At 50.5% G+C, this 17,367-nt stretch overlaps 1 protein-coding gene across 1 annotated transcript; it reads left to right on the top strand.

Annotated features, from left to right (window-relative positions):
- The first annotated feature begins 2,933 nt into the window (after window positions 1-2,933).
- On the top strand, window positions 2,934-12,919 carry MAP1LC3B (microtubule associated protein 1 light chain 3 beta). The gene is made up of 4 exons (XM_075715855.1): window positions 2,934-3,008; window positions 5,871-5,926; window positions 8,429-8,535; window positions 10,982-12,919. The coding sequence occupies exons 1-4, from the start codon at window positions 2,969-2,971 to the stop codon at window positions 11,154-11,156; spliced, it is 378 nt and encodes a 125-aa protein (XP_075571970.1). The 5' UTR covers window positions 2,934-2,968; the 3' UTR covers window positions 11,157-12,919.
- Window positions 12,920-17,367: the final 4,448 nt, after the last annotated feature.

Below are 17,367 nucleotides of genomic sequence, written 5' to 3' on the forward strand. Positions count from 1 at the left end.
TTCGGCATTGTCGGCCCCGCTGCCGGGACTCACCTGCACGCCCCAAAATCAACGCTACGCAGTTTCACCGGGGCTTGTCCTCCTGCCCACAGCCACGCAGCCTGCCGCAGCCCCTGAGATAACAATTCTGAGAGCGTGGCGGGATTTCTTCAGCTCAGAAAATGTTTTTTTTTACAAGGCATTCATTTAAATAAGAAAGAATTCTGTTGAAACAGAAATTTGGGATTGCTAGTTTAAGTTTCAGATGTATGCTGATCATCTGATGATCATCCACTATGTCTCACCTGCTGTCCCTGGCCAGTGATGTGATGGATAGAGCATTCATAGACCTTAGGGCTGTTTTTCTTTCCTTGGTTAGTCACACCTTTAATGGTCTCATCTTATAATTATACAGCCACCAGAACTGTATGACGCTGAATCACAAAATTAGGTAATGAACCCTCATTCCAGCGTGTGAACGCAGCATTGCTCTAGCTTCAATGCATCGTTCCACCCCAAAAAATGCAAAACCCCCTGGTAATCTCCAAGCTGGTTGGAAAACGGTCCTTCTCCCTCTACTCATAAGGACATTGCTGGCTGCAACTCCCTGTCCCTTCAGCCGCGGAAGTTGGATTGTACAGCGAGATTGTGTAGCCCTATTGCTGCAAAATCATTCTTATATTTCAAAACACTGTGCCGGGAACATATGTGAGAGAAAGAGAAAGAAAGGCAGCTGAAACTCTACAGCCAACAGCTTGTGTCAGAAAGCTGCTAAAGAAGGAAACAGTTGGGCATTTTTAATTGCGACGTGGTATCTGCAGGATGAACGCGAGCAAACTTGGCTTGCGATTGAAATTGTTTGCGATCTAATCAATTCCTGACAAACCGCACAAGCCCGGGTGGTGAGCTTCAAAGTGAATTGGAACACCTGCCCCTAAAACTGTGCCACGGCCTCCTCGTGCTCATGTCTATGTGTGCTGAAAGCATGCTGAAGGCAAACTGAAGGCAAATCACTAAACTTGCACCTCTGTACAGAGGAAAAGACGCTCAAGAGCACATGTTGTCGAGGGGGGACATGGTGGGCCACGCCGAGGTGGCTGCGGCTGTGTTGCTGAGGGGAACATGGCAGGGCTTTCTGAGGCGGCGATGGCCGTGTGTCGCTGAGGGCGGACATGGCAGGGTGCTCCAAGGTGGCCATGGCCATGTGTCGCTGAGCGGGGACATGTCGGGGTGCTCCAAGGTGGCCATGGCCGTGTGTCGCTGAGGGGGGACATGGCAGGGCTCTCTCAGGCGGCCATGGCCGTGTGTCACTGCGGGGGACATGGCAGGGCTCTCTGAGGTGGCCATGGCTATGTGTTGTAGAGAAGGGGACATGTCAGGGTGCTCCAAGGTGGCCATGGCCATGTGTCGCTGAGCGGGGACATGGCAGGGTGCTCCAAGGTGGCCATGGCCGTGTGCCACTGAGTGGGGTCACTGGCAGGGCTGAGGCGGCCATGGCTGTGTGTCGCTGAGGGGGGACATGGCAGGGCTCTCTCAAGTGGCCATGGCCATGTGTTACTGAGAGGGGGACATGGCAGGGCTCTCTGAGGTGGCCACAGCTGTGTGTTGCTGAGGCGGGGACACTGGCAGGGATCTCTGAAGCAGCCATGGTCGTGTGTCACTGAGGGGGGACATGTCAGTGCGCTCCAAGGTGGCCATGGCCATGTGTTACTGAGCAGGGACATGGCAGAGCTCTCTCAGGCGGCCATGACTGTGTGTCACTGAGGGGGGACATGGCAGGGCTCTCTGGGGCAGCCATAGCCGTGTGTTGCAAAGAGGGGGACATGTCAGGGTGCTCCAAGGTGGCCACAGCTGTGTGTCGCTGAGGGGGGACATGTCAGGGCTCTCTGAGGAGGCCATGGCCGTGTGTTGCAGAGAGGGGGACATGTCAGGTCTCTCTGAGGAGGCCACGGCCGTGTGTCGCTGAGGGGGGACATGGCAGGGCTCTCTGAGGAGGCCACAGCCATGTGTCGCTGAGGGGGGACATGGCAGGGCTCTCTGAGGAGGCCACGGCCGTGTGTCGCTGAGGCGGACATGGCAGGGCTCTCTCAGGCGGCCATGGCCGTGGGTTGCTGAGGGGGGACACGGCAGGGCTCTCTGAGGAGGCCATGGCTGTGTGTCGCTGAGGGGGGACACGGCAGGGCTCTCTGAGGAGGCCACAGCCGTGTGTCGCTGAGGGGGGACACGGCAGGGTTCTCTGAGGAGGCCACGGCTGTGGGTCGCTGAGGGGGGACACGGCAGGGCTCTCTGAGGAGGCCACGGCTGTGGGTCGCTGAGGGGGGACACGGCAGGGCTCTCTCAGGCGGCCATGGCCGTGTGTCGCTGAGGGGGGACACGGCAGGGCTCTCTCAGGCGGCCATGGCCGTGTGTCGCTGAGGGGGGACACGGCAGGGCTCTCTCAGGCGGCCATGGCCGTGTGTCGCTGAGGGGGGACACGGCAGGGCTCTCTCAGGCGGCCATGGCCGTGTGTCGCTGAGGGGGGACACGGCAGGGCTCTCTGAGGAGGCCACGGCTGTGGGTCGCTGAGGGGGGACACGGCAGGGCTCTCTCAGGCGGCCATGGCCGTGTGTCGCTGAGGGGGGACACGGCAGGGTTCTCTCAGGCGGCCATGGCCGTGTGTCGCTGAGGGGGGACACGGCAGGGCTCTCTCAGGCGGCCATGGCCGTGTGTCGCTGAGGGGGGACACGGCAGGGCTCTCTCAGGCGGCCACGGCCGTGTACCCCGAGCCCCCGCAGCCGGTCGGGGGAGGCAGCGGGCGGCCCGCCCCGCCCCGCCCCGCCACACTCAAGATGTCGGCGGCGCCGCGGCGGTGCCCGCCCCGCCGTGACGCGCGGCGTCAGCTGACGGCGGAGTCGCCGGTGGCGGCGGCGGGGGGCGGGCGCCGGCACTCGGAGTTGTCCGCCGCGCCGCGCAGAGCCGCCGCCGGGCCTGAGGCCGAGCCGCCGCCGCCATGCCCTCGGAGAAGAGCTTCAAGCAGCGCCGCACCTTCGGTGAGCTCCCCAGGAAGAGAGGCGGCGGGGCAGGGTCGCTGACAGCGCCCGCCGGCTGCCCCGGCCCCCTCCCGGGCCTCGTCGCTCGGCGGGCGGGCCGCGGGGGAGGCCGGCGGGGTGGGCCGGCCGCGGCTGCCCTCGCTGCGGGGCGGGGGAGTCGTCGAAGCGGGGAAGGGGGGGCAGATCTCGTTAGCAGCCGCCGCGATCCCCGGGCCGGGGCCGGCTCCTGCTGACAGCGGGGTTCCGCGGCCGGAGCGGGCCCGGCCGCCCTGCCCCGGTCACCGGCGTCGCCGTGCCGTGCCGTGCCGTGCCGCTCCGCCGAGGGCTGCTGGGGCCGAAGGGGAATCGCCGCCTGCTCGGGGCTGAAATGGAAACAAACCCCGGCTCGGCCTTTGCTCTCCTGCGCGGCCGCGGGGCTTGTTTCGCCCCGGCAAGGCGGGCGAGGCTCTCCGCGGTGGGGCGAGAGCCTGGAAGTTTGGGCCGGGGGTTCTTTTTTGGCTGTCCGGGGGGGCTGAGCGAGGCGTGGAGGTGGGCGGCAGCGCTGCCCGGAGGTGAGCTCTGCGCTGCGTTGGGAGAGGAGCTTGGGGTGGGGAGATCGCCTCTCCACATCATCCATTATCGACTGCAAAATTCCCAGGAGCCTGGAAATATCACTTTGTGTTGTGTGCCAGGAGCTGGGCCTGCCCTTCCCTCCCGACGTGTCTGCTCAGTGTCCAGCTTTGTCTGCACTATTGACAGGAGAATTAAGCTCCACTTGCAGTTTGGTACTTGGCACAGTGTGAGGAATCCTCTACTCGGGGAGTTGCGAGTGGACTGGGATGTATGTCTCCTGTCTCGGTTTACTTATTGAAAACTAGCAAGGCATCGAAAAGAGCTGTGTAATGATGGCTGGGGAAATGAGATTAGTCTCTTTCTAGAAGGAGCAGCCTTGATAGAGCGGTGCCAACACTTCTTTCTGTGCTTAGGATGGGACCAGAGCAATCAAGGAGCTCAGTATGTCCATGTGTGTCGGTGAGGTAGGCTGAAATGCTCCGAGGGTAACATGAACTGGCAGCGTAACCTATTTCGGCATGAACTATAAAATCCCGCACGTAAAATGGAATTGGTGGAAGTAATTGATCCAGATTTTCTTTTCCTTCTGCCTTTGGGTTAAAGTCAGGCTGCTTAAGAAAGCTTTTCGGTGTGCCCACCCTTGCCTTTGCTGTTGTGTTAAACGTAAGCTGTTCTCCGCATTGAAGCGGACAGAATTTTGACCTAACAGGGTCTGCGTTTTTCTTCGAGTCTTCCAAAACTGTTGTTGGACCCCGTCGCCTGTCAGCAGCCTCTGTTGCAGGTATTAAGTTCAGCTAGGATGGCAGCCAAGCAGTTGCCACTGCAGCTAATGTCGTCAGAGAACAGTGTTTATCTGTGGCTGACTGAAGCCTGATTTTGAACACGCCACGTACAATAATCTCAATGATTTGTCCAGTTTATGTTCCTTCTACACCGTGGAGTTCTGCTGAATAACGCTGCCGTGAACAAACCTGCTTCAGCTGGAAAGTCAGTCAAACTTCTCTGTGCTTGCTAGGCTGATGGTCGGTCTCATTCGCTCCCCGTATCTCTTGTGTTTCTGGTTAATCTTAAAAAGCATTTTAATTAGCTAGTAATCTCTGCCCTTGAAGTGTTAGCGCTGGTCTGTAAGGGCATGGCTTGGGCTGTGGGATGGGAAGCAGGATGGCTTTCAGGTTCTTGGTTTTGCAGTCAGGTGAAGGCTTTGCATACTCCTTGCCTTAGTTCTGCTTGATTCACCTCCAGCTTAAAACAGTGATTCACGTGAGGTGCATTTCCTTACTGGGCTCGTAAAGAGGCGCACGGATATATTTCATGCACACAAGCTTAATACGGAGACCTGAGTGATGTTATTGCTGAGTGATGGTAGCATGTCCCGTGCATTAGCGTACCAGCAACGAGTTGGGCTGACGGGTGCTGATCTAAGCTCTTCCTCTCCCATGAGCAGCACCTCTCCCTAGGTGGGTGTCTGTTAAAGCTGTGATGCAACACTAAATCTTCTCTCTGAGAGGTGTTTATAAGATGGAGACGGCCTGGAAAGCCCCAGCCCACTGAAAAGACCTGGAGAGGTTAAAATTGAGTTGACCGAATCCGAAAGTAAGGGTGTAAGCAGATGCAACAGCTTCTGAAAGCAACTGCGTCTGTTTACTTTGGCTGGGACGCATACTTTAGCCTGGTTTATAATATCTGTGCTATTAATATTTATGTCTGAGGAGAGGTGAACTTTATCCTGAAAACTGGCAGAGAGAGCAGTGAAACGTCTAGGTACGCAAGAACCTACCAACAGCTTCTGCAACAATGGGTGTGGCGTAATCAAAACAGAAAACTGTAATTCGGTAATACTAGAATGCACGGTGTAAGCTGATGCTGCCAGGCTTCGGCTCGTCTTAGGTCTCAAGGAATTGTTGACAACTTCCTCTTCCGGGACCTTGCAGAAATAGTACAGGACATTTAGTCATTAACTTGGGTGGTGTAACTTGATGCCATAAATTTATGAGATTAAATGTCTGCTTTAGTGGGCAGAAAATGAGGGTGTGTGTGTGCGTGGGGGGGTCCATCTCCTTTAACACTTTCTAGGAGTCCTAGGCAGCCTGCATGCAGTACTTGTCACCTTGGGTTAAAGAGCAAAGTATCATCTGTCAAGGGAGAGCTTTTACTTGTGACAGTGCTGTCCCATTTGAAAATTGCTTTGCCTGAATTTGCTTTTCTGGCTTTTACTAACATGCAGTCCCTCTCTTCAGTGGTGGAGAAGGAAAGTTATAATAGCATTCAGTGTGGATGTTTGAACAGACTTTTTTTTTTAATGTCTTGCAGAGCAAAGAGTGGAAGATGTACGACTGATTCGAGATCAGCATCCAACTAAAATACCAGTAAGTCTGGTTCTTTTCCCTTTTCAGTTCAATTTCCAGTCTCCTGTTCTTTTCAGTAGTTAGAAACCTGTAAAAGAGCTGTCCTGATGAGACCATTAAAATTTGGCTGTTCAGGGTGGTTAAGCCTGGATTTCAGAAACGTTCTTAAACTAATAACCAGCAGTCAGCATGGTAGAGCAAGGTGCTAGCTGGGGACTGGAGGAAATGGGGTTTCCTGTGTACCGAAGCTGTAACTTCAAAGAAAACCACACCCCGTCTGAGCTCTGAGATGCCCCCGAGTGTTCAGCTCTTCTCATCTCAGTGTTTTTCTTCTCCAAAAGAAGAGTCTGCAAAGGCTAACTGAGAAGAATACACAGTAATGTAGTGACAGATAACGGCTTCCATCACCAATCTGTGCTGAGAAAGACAGAAACGCTTGCCTTCCAGGAAACAGGCCTTTGCTTGAGGTCTCCAGAAATGCCGCTTGGCTGTCAAACCCCTCCACCTGGTGCTGGGTCACCTCTGAGAGGGGATCGGCCCTCACCTCGTCACTTTTCTTTAGCTGGTCAGCTCCAGATGCTGCCTGAATTTTTCTTTTCTTTTCTTTATGGCACCCTCAAGGTTACAAATGCAAAGCAAAGCATCCTAGGAAGGAAAAGGCATGGATCGTGATCTGTTGCCGATGAGTTCTTCACAAGTGGTGGGCTGTTGTGTGCTGGCTGTCACCACAGTAAGCGACGAATGCAGCCGTCCTTATGGCCATTTGGGGGAACAGGGAGGGTCTCGGGAGATCTTGGGGGACAGCAGAGAGAACTTAATCGGACGCCTCAGCCTTTGGTTCTCGGTGATGAGAGCTGGTGATCCCTGTAAGTGGAAATTCTTCTGTGAACAAACTGCTTGCAAACTGTCTGCAGTTCCAGTGCAAATTCATTACAGAAGCCGCTGTTGCTTCCATGTCAAACAGAAACCAAAGGGTTTATCAGTTTCCCTGCAGCTTTAAAGTACTTCACCTTGAAGCTGCTGCTGCTGTTTTACTATGCTGTTGGGCATGCGAGTAAATAATATTTTATAGCAGAGATTTTCTGACTTTTCTGGAATGTGCAGCTTTCCCAAAAGGCCCTTTCCTAAGGAATCTGGTTCCTGACAGAAGATTGCTTTTTCACCTACCTTTCGCAGATCGCTTAGCTGTAGTCCCCAAACTTTGTGACCACAGATTGAAAGCCATTGATTTATAGCAAAGCTCTCATTTTAAGTCAGCCGTGGACATATTACTAGGAAAAATTCAGAGGTACCTAAGCAACTTGCTGAAGATGCGGTGATGCAAACTCAAAGCTATGGCAGAGGCCTGCTGGGATCCCTGGAGGCTTGCTGTGGTTGCCTGTCCATGTCCTAGCTTGAGTCGCTGCCTCATTATCATTAGCAGTTCTGGATGAGATAAGATGGCAATGTCACGCTAGATGGTAAATCCCTCCTGTGCTGTCAACATCCTTCATTTTGCTGTTGCAAATCCTATCTATTGGTTATGGTCTACCTTTTTAAAAACAGTGTTGTGGGTTTTTTTTTTTTCCCAGAATGAGCCAGGATTTATTTAAACTGGTGTAAGGAAGTCTTTCTCTGATATCATTAAATGGGCTGGGTATCTCTTCACCTGTGCAACTTTTGAATATCAGCACAGCCAGACCCCGTGAGCATGGAAATGATCCAAGTGAATGGTGTCATGTAGCTACCGTTGATATAAAAACAACAAAGCCCACATGGCTGTGGAAACGGGAGCGCACGAATTCTGAGATCATTTCTTAAAAGCAGGAACTATATACAGTTGCTGGGCAGGGTGCTACTTAAATTGGCAAATCTGCCATTTCCTTGTGAATTCAGCAGTTACTACATAACAATCTTGACAGAATTACTGGTTCCTAAGCATGCTGTCTTGAGATTAAGGAGGAGGAAATTCTCTCCTTTGAGGCTTTATACCCTTCAAAAGTAGCTTGCTTTCATGTATTAGAGTAACCATGGAAGGTGAATGGAATAGCATACTAATCTGGAGGTGTAGTTCTTAGAAAGAGATGGCCTGAAACTGGAGAAATTCTAGTGAACACTGGTTCAGTTTGCAGACTTCCATAGCAGCCCAAGCCCCTAGTCAGCCCCTGTAACGTGTTAGAGGGAAGTGTGCTTTATCTTTTTTTTGGGTTTCCTTGTTGCTGGGTAGTTCAGTGCCAGACTAAATGATTCCAGCAAATGCACTGTTCTAAAACTGCACTGAAGCTGTGGGCGTTTGCTGTTAAATCCCTGTTTGTTACCCCTTGGTGCAGTCACTCTTGCAAACAGAACAAGAGGGGCAGGTGAAGATGAACATAATCATTGCTTTTCAGTTTTGAGACACTGCCTTCACAAGTGAAAGGAAATGGAGTTGAGCATAAATGCGTGTACTTTGCTGTGTGTAAAATGCAAGGGGGGGATGAGGGCACCAGACACCATTTCTGCCTTTCATGTCTTCTGCTCCTTTCTTTTTGTGTTTCTTTCTAGGTGATCATTGAAAGGTACAAGGGAGAGAAGCAGCTTCCAGTTTTGGATAAGACCAAGTTCCTGGTGCCAGATCATGTCAACATGAGCGAGCTAATCAAAATTATCAGGTAGTATGCTGTGATTTCAGTGTAAGCCCCATCAACCTCAGGCTATGGTTCTTTGTTAATTCCCCACCTAGTGCATGCATTTGGGAACTCCTTAAATGGAAAATCCATCTAACGAGTGTGTGGTACCATCACTAGGACAAATTCACGAGAAGGTGCTCTTCCTTTGGCTTTGCTGGGAAAAAACTCTGAAAAGAGCTGAGCTGGTAGTCTGCTTTCAGAGAAATAACTGGTTCCCGGAGATGTAGGAGGGAGTCTGGGGCCGTGAATCCCTGCCTAACATGGGTGCTTCTGGCCCAGGGCCCCAGCGCTTCCTGCTTGGTTATTTTAGGATGCTTTCTTGGTGTTCTGCCTGGGAGTCCCTCTCCGGAGTGCCTGCCTCTTCCCACCCACTGGAGGGGGAGTTTGGGCTCACAGCCAGAGCTCTGAGCTCTTGCTTAGGATTGATGTTGGCATCCTTTGATCGTGAAATGAGGTTTCCCTCAATGACAGCGTTGAGGCCTGAAAAACACACGTCCAGACCAGTGTCTTCTTGTCCCAGCTGTTTGCACAGACTGCGGCTTGAGTACTGCTCCGCTCTGGTGCTTGAGCTTTGTTTACAAGAAAAGGCAAAGGGGAAGTAGCCATGGAGTAGAAGTTGTGTGGTCTAAAATTGTGGTTTCTCCTGGCTTAATGTCAAGAAGAAATATTTGATCAGTAAGAGTTCTCAAGCGGGAAACTTGGAAGTTAGCAGCAAACCAGAGTTTGCTTTTTGTTGGTCACGGTGTAGCAGAGAGCGGGTTGCTGGAGGTCACAAGCTGTAAAAACTGAGAGTTGTCCCGCATGTCCAAACAATTCCCTGCCTCGGAGGCTTGTACAAAACCCGTCTGTCGCAAGCAAATCCCAGCTCTTACATGAGTAAGAAAGCGAGATAGGGTTTTGGAAGCAGGAATCAGATTGCTCAAGTCTTCCAGAATTTCCCATGAACATTAAAGGCTCTAGGCAAAAAGGTTAACAGCAAGCTGGAGGATTTTCCCCACCTTTTTTCTCTGGCTTCGTTGCTAATAGGTGACTTGGTACCAGCTGGACTTGGTCCTCAGGCAGGTCACCTTGTGCATAGTAAAGCTCCCAGCCCTCAGGTAGCTGCTGCCTTCTCTCAGCCTGCTGTCTCTGGAGTGATTAGAGCTTGGTTTTGGAAGGGTCCCTTCCCAGGGCTGTGGCTGGGAGGCTAAATAGAATCACAGAATCGTTTAGGTTGGAAAAGACCTTTAAGATCATCCAGTCCAACCATTAACCTGCACTACCAAGTCCACACTAAACCAGTCAAGGGTAGACTAGACTAAACGGTGTCCGCAAGTGCCACGTCTACCCATTTTTTGAATGCTTCCAGGGATGGAGACTCCACCCCCTCTCTGGGCAGCCTGTTCCAGTGCTTGACTACCCTTTCCGTGAAGAAATTTTTCCTAATATCCAATCTAAACCTCCCCTGGTGCAGCTTGAGGCCATTTCTTCTTGTCCTGTCGCTGGTTACTTGGGAGAAGAGACCAACACCCACCTCACTACACCCTCCTGTCAGGTAGTTGTAGAGAGCGATCAGGTCTCCCCTCAGCCTCCTCTTCTCCAGTTGCTGGTGCCCCTCAGCAGCGAGCAGAAGCGGCAGGAAGCTCTTCTGATCTGTTGTTCTTTCCTTCTTTCTTTGGTTGCACCTCCACATATCCGAGTTCCTCTTGCTCGCTTGGTTTATGAAGTAGTAAGAGCTCCTCTCTGCACACCTGCTTTCCAGTAGGCAGTTTAGCAGAAATACCTATTTCCCCCCAACCGGGGTGAACGATCCAAGGCAAACCCCAAAGTTAGACATTAACTGTGCCATGCAGTCTGTCGCGCTCTGTCCTTCCCATGATGCTTCTCCTTGGAGGGAGAAGGAGAGGGGCCAAGATGCTCCAGCGGTTAAACTCGGGCTGTTACAGAGCTGGTGACAAGGGGAGTTTAAGAGGTCCAGGGCCTTCTCATGGAAGCTCTGCCCGTCCTCCCTCCCCATCTTCACAGGGATCTCTGCAGGTCAGCCTGGGTTTGCATTTCCAGGGAGATGCTGTTGAGCTGAGCTGCAAGCCAAAGGTCCCGCAGGCCTCGCAGGTTTGCTGGTTGTGCAGGGATCATCATCATCATCACCTCTTCCTTCTTGCTTCAGATTAGTGCCCTTCTGGAGCGTAGCTTTTCCGGTGAAATAAGGGCTTCCCTCAGTAGATGTACTTGGCTGGACTCAGTAGATGAATTTAATACCACTCAGAGGTGGGAAGCAAATGCCTTCTCCAGTGGCAGGGCTGCTTTGGGTGGGGACATCTTACTGCTGGCGGTGGTGGAGGACTTTGTTTTGCCATCTGTCCTAAAACCTTTGTTAATGTGAGTGGAAATGCACGGTCATCACTGTGAAACTCCTTCCCCTTCCGCTCCCCCAACCTCCCCCCAACAGGCGACGCCTGCAGCTGAACTCCAACCAGGCGTTCTTCCTCCTGGTGAACGGACACAGCATGGTGAGCGTTTCCACACCCATATCCGAGGTGTACGAGAGCGAGAAGGACGAGGATGGCTTCCTGTACATGGTGTACGCCTCTCAGGAGACTTTCGGAGTGCAATCTTCTGTCTAAGACACGCAAGCGGCTTCTAGCCTAGGATTTTGGTTTACCCTTGGCCATCACCCCCACTCTTCCCCACACACACCCCAGGGAAAGAAACGGATGTCACCTACGCTCTCGGTACCTTAGCATAGTCTTGCTTTAGCAGGTGTCTCATCTTACCTTGCCTTGTTTGTGACGATTAAACAGCACAGACGAGCACCTCCAGCTTTGAAACCTGCCGTAATATTCCACACAGGCACATTTACGTTTCGGGACTTGATGAATGGAACCCAATTGTGATGTGACAATTGCAAACAAAGGGACACTCGATTGACTTCTAACAAGCAAACAGGCACCAGGGAGGAGCTAAAGTGTTCCGTGTGACAGTTTTCTGGAAAATCTCCCTATGATTCCTTAAAGCTATTTGTTTCTTTTTTTTTTTTTTTTTTTAAATGGGAAGGCTTCTCATGAGAGCAAATATGTTCTAATGTTCCAAAGCTTTGTCTTCTGCAGCTCGATGAGACCCGTGTCAGTGCTGCAGCGAGTTAAGGCAAGCGCCTGGGGTGAGCTGGGGGAGTACAACTCTTTTTGTGTCCGTATTTTGTGGCACTGCGACCTTAGGAGCGGTGCCGCTTTCTGAAATACTCATACCAAACACCACAGCTTTATTGTAGTTTTGGGAAGTGTTTAACTGTAAAATACACACCCGGACAGGTAACACTGAAATAAACTCCAGTCTGTTATGAATTTCCAATGCTTGTGTGTTCGGTGAAACACTGTTGTTCATATGAGCTTGCTTCCAAAAGATCACCCCCCCCCCCCAAGCCCGGAGGTTTGCCGTTCCCTTGCCTGGCAGAGAGTCCGCTGGGAGAAGGTAGCCGAGGGACCCGCTGCCGGGACGCGTGCGGCCGGCCGCGGAGCGGGCTAGTGCAATCTGAGACACGAGCAGCGCCCGTATCCCTCACGGTCTCGGGAGCGCCGCCCGTCCTCGCCATCCCCTCGGCAGGGCGGGCGCCTTGAAGCCCTCGGACGCGAGCGGGTGAACGGCTTTGTTTTACGTACCTCTGTACGGAACGTTGGACTCGGACATGCCGCTGGAATTACCAACCCACGCTGCCTAACCAGTCTGTCACTTGTTCTGCATGTTACCACTGAGGCGGGGTCGGGGAGAACGGCTCTTGGAAGCGGCTCACCTCCAGGAGTTGCTGTCGAAAGTTGACGAAGAATGATTTTTTATTTTTTTTCCATCGCCGAAATCTCCTGCTGCTTGCACGGGGTTTGGAAGATCTTGGTGTTACTACTGTTCTGGGCAGGGAGGCAGCCTGTGCGGAGGAAAGGTATCTTGTAGGACCCGTGTTTTTCCTCTAGAGTCGTTGTCAAGTGACGTGTAGCAGAATGAGATTACTCTTGTATATTATGTGTCTGTGAACTAACTACATCTCTTACTGGAAGCTAACTTACTATAACGGGGGGGGGGGGAAAGAAGCAATACTACTGCGTCTCGGCACTCTAGCTCAATAAGGTGTACAATTTGTACCTACCTACACCTTTTTGCATGCATCTCGTTCACGAGGCTTACTTCACATTTTTTTTTATCATTCTTTGTGTTTTTACTCCAACGTAAACTTTTAAACGCAGCTTGTTCTATGTTTAGTTTTGTTTGTGTAAGAAATTGTTTAACTCATAACTGACAACCATACTTGTAATTACGTGATTGACTGATATTCCTGTACAAATGTTGCTTTTTTAAAATTAATACAGTGCTGATATGGATGGATTACATCCCAACTTAACGATGGCTTGTGTGGTTATTTCCAGATGGCTTTCTCCAATCCCATCTCTGTAGGGCAGGGCGCAGAGGGGTCTGTCCCGCCTGCTGCGGGGGGCACGCGGTGGTGAGGTAGGTCCTGCTGACAGCGCCTGGACGCTTGTACTGGAACCTCTGATGCCGGTCGCTGTTAGCAGCTCGGCGAGGGAGCTACCACCCTCCAGAAGGAGGAATTTCAGGAGGAATCGCCCTGTGAAACACTTCTCTCTAGATGGGTACGGACCGGGGCACACGGATGGGTTTCTGTATCCCCATTTTTGTTTCTGCTCCTACTCCACCAAACCTCTCCCTCGCGGCTTCGCGCTCCCGATGCTCTCGCGTGCAGGCAGGACCCTGCTCCTCAGCAGTGACCCCAGGCGCCGGCCACAGACGGCTGAAGGACGCAGCGAGCTGGCGATCCCTTTTGCCTACCCTGACCGGCGGCTTCCTCTGCGCTCAGCGCTCGCGAGGGGCGAGCCGAGGTGGCGGAGCGGAGCCCGGAGGCTCAGCTGCTGCCGTCCTGCGGAACAGGGCGCAAGGCTTTCCTGCTCGTCCTCCCCTCTGACTCCTCCGTCCCTCTGAAATCGGGTACGGGCCCGGGCAGGCAGCTGGAGGCAGGCCACGGCCGCTCTCGGTAACAAACAGCGAGTGCGAAACCTTTCCGGGCGGCTCAGCTTCCTTGGCTGAGCCCGGAGCGGAGTCAGGGAGAGGAGAGCGACTGCAAGCACTGTAATAGGCTGTGATTCACGAGCAGATGTCTGGGGGTGGAGAGACAGCAAAAGTAATAAAAGGAATTAAAAAAAAAACATTTAAAAAGTCCCTGTTAACTGCCAAGCTGGAGAAGCCCCCACACAGATGAAGCCCCTTCAAATTCAAAAAAATACAAAGGGTTTCTGTTTAACTCTTTATTTTCCATACATTAAATTTACTCAGATAAAAACATTCTAAAAATGTACAATTTTACTTTTAACAAAGTATAATAAAACATAAAAATCCCAATACCAGAATACTTGACATTTACAATTCAAAATCAAATTAGCTGAATATTAAATATTTACAAAACTATTTAAAATATTTATAAAGTTACATGCACAATTTGTAATACTAGAAGTGACCGAAGTAAAAGAAATGGCTCAAATGGGAGCAGGAGTTTCCTTCATTCCTAGTGGAAAGTTATGTCCAAGAGAAGCTGTTAATCTGCACTTGAAAACACACAGGATTTGCTTTCTGCTTCAGTACCAACACGTTTCTTGCTTTCATAAGAAAAAAATTAAAGAGAGCAAACGGGGAGTTCCAAGGGTTTATTACAAGAGATGGCAGCGGGCAGGGTGACCGGGCCCTCAGCCAGCAGAAGCGTTTTCCAGGCTCTTGCAAGTGCTCCGTTCCGTGGATTTCTGGCCAGATTTGCCCACGTCCGTCTCGTTTAACAGGCGTCCAGGCTACCCTGAATCCGCAGCTCCGAGCATCTGTGACCTCCAGCGAGCCAATAAGAGGGCTAACCCGTACGCAGGGCTTTCGGATGACGGCATTTTTATTTTGGGGAGGAGTGTTGCTCTGCCGAATATCACAGACCGCGCTTAATTTTTCAGTCCCTTCGCTCTGAAGCTTGCCAGCGAGAAGTAGCGTGAACCAGAATTTTGGGTAACGGTAAAGGTCTAGTGTTAGACCGCTATTTTCGGAAGTCTGGTGCTTCATTTGCCACGACGTAATGACCGTGGTATGAAAAAGCTTCACAAAAAGCGGAGTGCGCCATGTTATTTTAAGGAAAAGTATTGTGGAAATCTGATCAATACCTCACCTGCTACAATGAGGCTTCCCTCTTCGCTCTCCTGCTGTTCAGCGTCGAGCCTGGCCTATTAATGCTTAATTTGCAGACTGCCAGCGCGAGGAGGGGTTTGCTGGAAATTCCATCCTATTTCGAGCCTTTCCCTCACCGACACTCCCAAATGGAAAACACTTCTGAAACTGCACTGCACGTCGCTCACTCCCCCAGGGAAGACTCATCCCTAACTTCTCCGTGCCCATGCAGGGAGATGACTTGGGATTCCCTTCCGTCTTACATTTAAAAAAATCTTTTCTATTCCGCAGTGGAAACCATTTTGAGAACTAATTCTTTTTATACTTTTAGGACAAAGATAGGAATAAATAGCATTCTTTGAAATCTCCATCTTTCAATGTATAAAAATAGGTTTTAAGAACTGGTTCTTTCAGCCAGTGAAGCTGGAACTCCTATTTTAAAACAAGCTGCCTTACTTTTTGGCGGTGGGGTGGGGGAAGATGGATTTGTGCCTTTTAAAAACAGATTACGGATTATTTTACGGGACTAAAATCCTCTGTTCGGACTTAACCGACTTTGGTTGTTCTCGGTCCAAAGTGGACAGCGTTCAGCAGCAGATCTGAAGCCACCACGCACTCCGATTTAGGGAAGCTCTGCAATTGCTGCTGCCTCATCAAACATTTCTCTATTACGCTCGTGTTGCTTTAAGGTACTCACGACTTCTGAATTTGAACTTACTCTAAAACCAGACTTCACCGTTTAAAAATGTTACCTAAAAGTACACGTAAGCCACTTGAAGAAACATCAGCCTTAACTTTACACAAAGGAAACAATCCCAAAGAAAGCTCTGAAGAAAGGAATGAAACAGTTTGCTGGACAGAAGTTCGGTTTTACAGTCCTTGTGTTACGGTTTCGACTCTGTGATGAATATTAGACGAGACTGTGTGCCCAGCCTTGGGCACGAGAACAAAACGCAACTGGTACAGAAATGATTTTTTTTTTTCCTGTCGATTTTTGCTATTTTGAGAGGGTTTAACACTTGCATGTGTGTTGAAATACAGTTTATTTAAATACAATTCAGTTTTAAAATATTGTTTAAAAAAAGTGAGGGGGGGGGGGGGAAGTTAAGGTTTGGCTTTCAGCACATGTTCCAGGCCACTGGAGAGACCCTCAGAGCTGCGAATAGTAAACATCGTCACCGAAAACTGCGCGTTTCCTTCAGCATAATACAGTATGACGGATTGTTCCTACCATTGTCTCAAGCTCATTAAGGCAAAGTAAATTGCATTGTCAGTTGTCATCGCTGTAGTGTTGTAGGTCTGCGGGTTGTTCGTTAGAATCCGGGTAACCTCCTCCGACGCGGGCAGAGCGAACAGAAGCGTTCCAACAGCGCGTGCAATGCCGCGGGTAGCGCGAGCTGGGCTGAGAATACACAAATCTGATTTTTTTTTTTTTTTTTTTGCATTGCATAGGAATAAAAATTCTCTTTTTTTTTTTGTTTTGTTCTTAAAACCCAACGTTATGCAAATTTAGATTTTGATTTCTACAAAGCCAAATCCGCTACGAGCTGCAGATCGCTACCTGGACTGAGTTTGCTTTCTGGCCACCTCCTCTTACCGTGCCTCTGCGGTGATGCTCGTTTATCCTGCCTGCCTCCCCGGCGAGGCTGAGGAAGCGGGCCTGAAAGATGGCCCGGAACATTTCTTTCCTACGAACACGGTCCGGGAAGGTCTCGACCCTCAAGCTGCCGCGTTACCCCCTCACGCTGACGTTTCACCGCTAAGGCCCCATCTCCTCGGGGCAGCTCCGCTCCACTCCAAAACCTCCTCCTCGGATGTGACTTCCCTCGCTTCCAAGCGAAATGTCAGCTGTGCCTCTACAAATACTATTCATCCTGGTGTGGTTTAAATTGGTGTAAGAAATACCTCCAAGTGTAAACAAGGCTTCAGACTTTAAAGGTGTCTTCCAAATTACAGTATGCAAATATCTCTATGTCAGACATTTTAAAGAGAAGGCCTCACCCGTTCAGTGCCGTCAAATTCCTCGGGTGAGCCATGAGGATTAGTATCTTCTTTCAACCAGTCAGGACCAAACTGTTTCAAATTAGCAGTTCAAGATTTGTTTGGCTTCCTCTCAAGTCCTAATTTAGATTTGTCACCCACAAATTATGTACGCTAAGTAGTTAACACCAAAGCTAGTCATCTACAATCTATTGCAACGAAGGAGGCTGACAATAAATCCTTCAAAGTCTTGATAATAATGAAGTTTACTACCTTTTACATGTTTGACTTCTACCACTTCTGAATCCTGTAGCAAAAGCCTTGGGGTAGGAGTCAAAGGTTTGTTTGTTGGTTTTTTTTTTATATAAAGTAAAGCAAAAGCTTACAAACTCTGCTGCCAGAGTTGGGTTTTTTTTTTTTTTTTTTAGGTTGGTTTAAAATTCATTTACAAAAGCAGAATAATAAGGTTTCTTGTGAAAGAGACCTATATACAGTAACAGGACGTAAAGGTTGTTTTGTGTATTACAGGAAAATATCCTTGAAGCCTTTATGACTCTGGAGTCTCTGGGACTTGGACCCTTGGACACTAAGTTTATTCCACTGCTGGGAACCCAGCACTATCTAGTAATAAGTGAGACAATGAAGCACAAGTTTGTT

Source organism: Pelecanus crispus, chromosome 8 (assembly GCF_030463565.1).
Source record: "Pelecanus crispus isolate bPelCri1 chromosome 8, bPelCri1.pri, whole genome shotgun sequence".
Classification (NCBI taxonomy): Eukaryota; Metazoa; Chordata; class Aves; order Pelecaniformes; family Pelecanidae; genus Pelecanus; species Pelecanus crispus.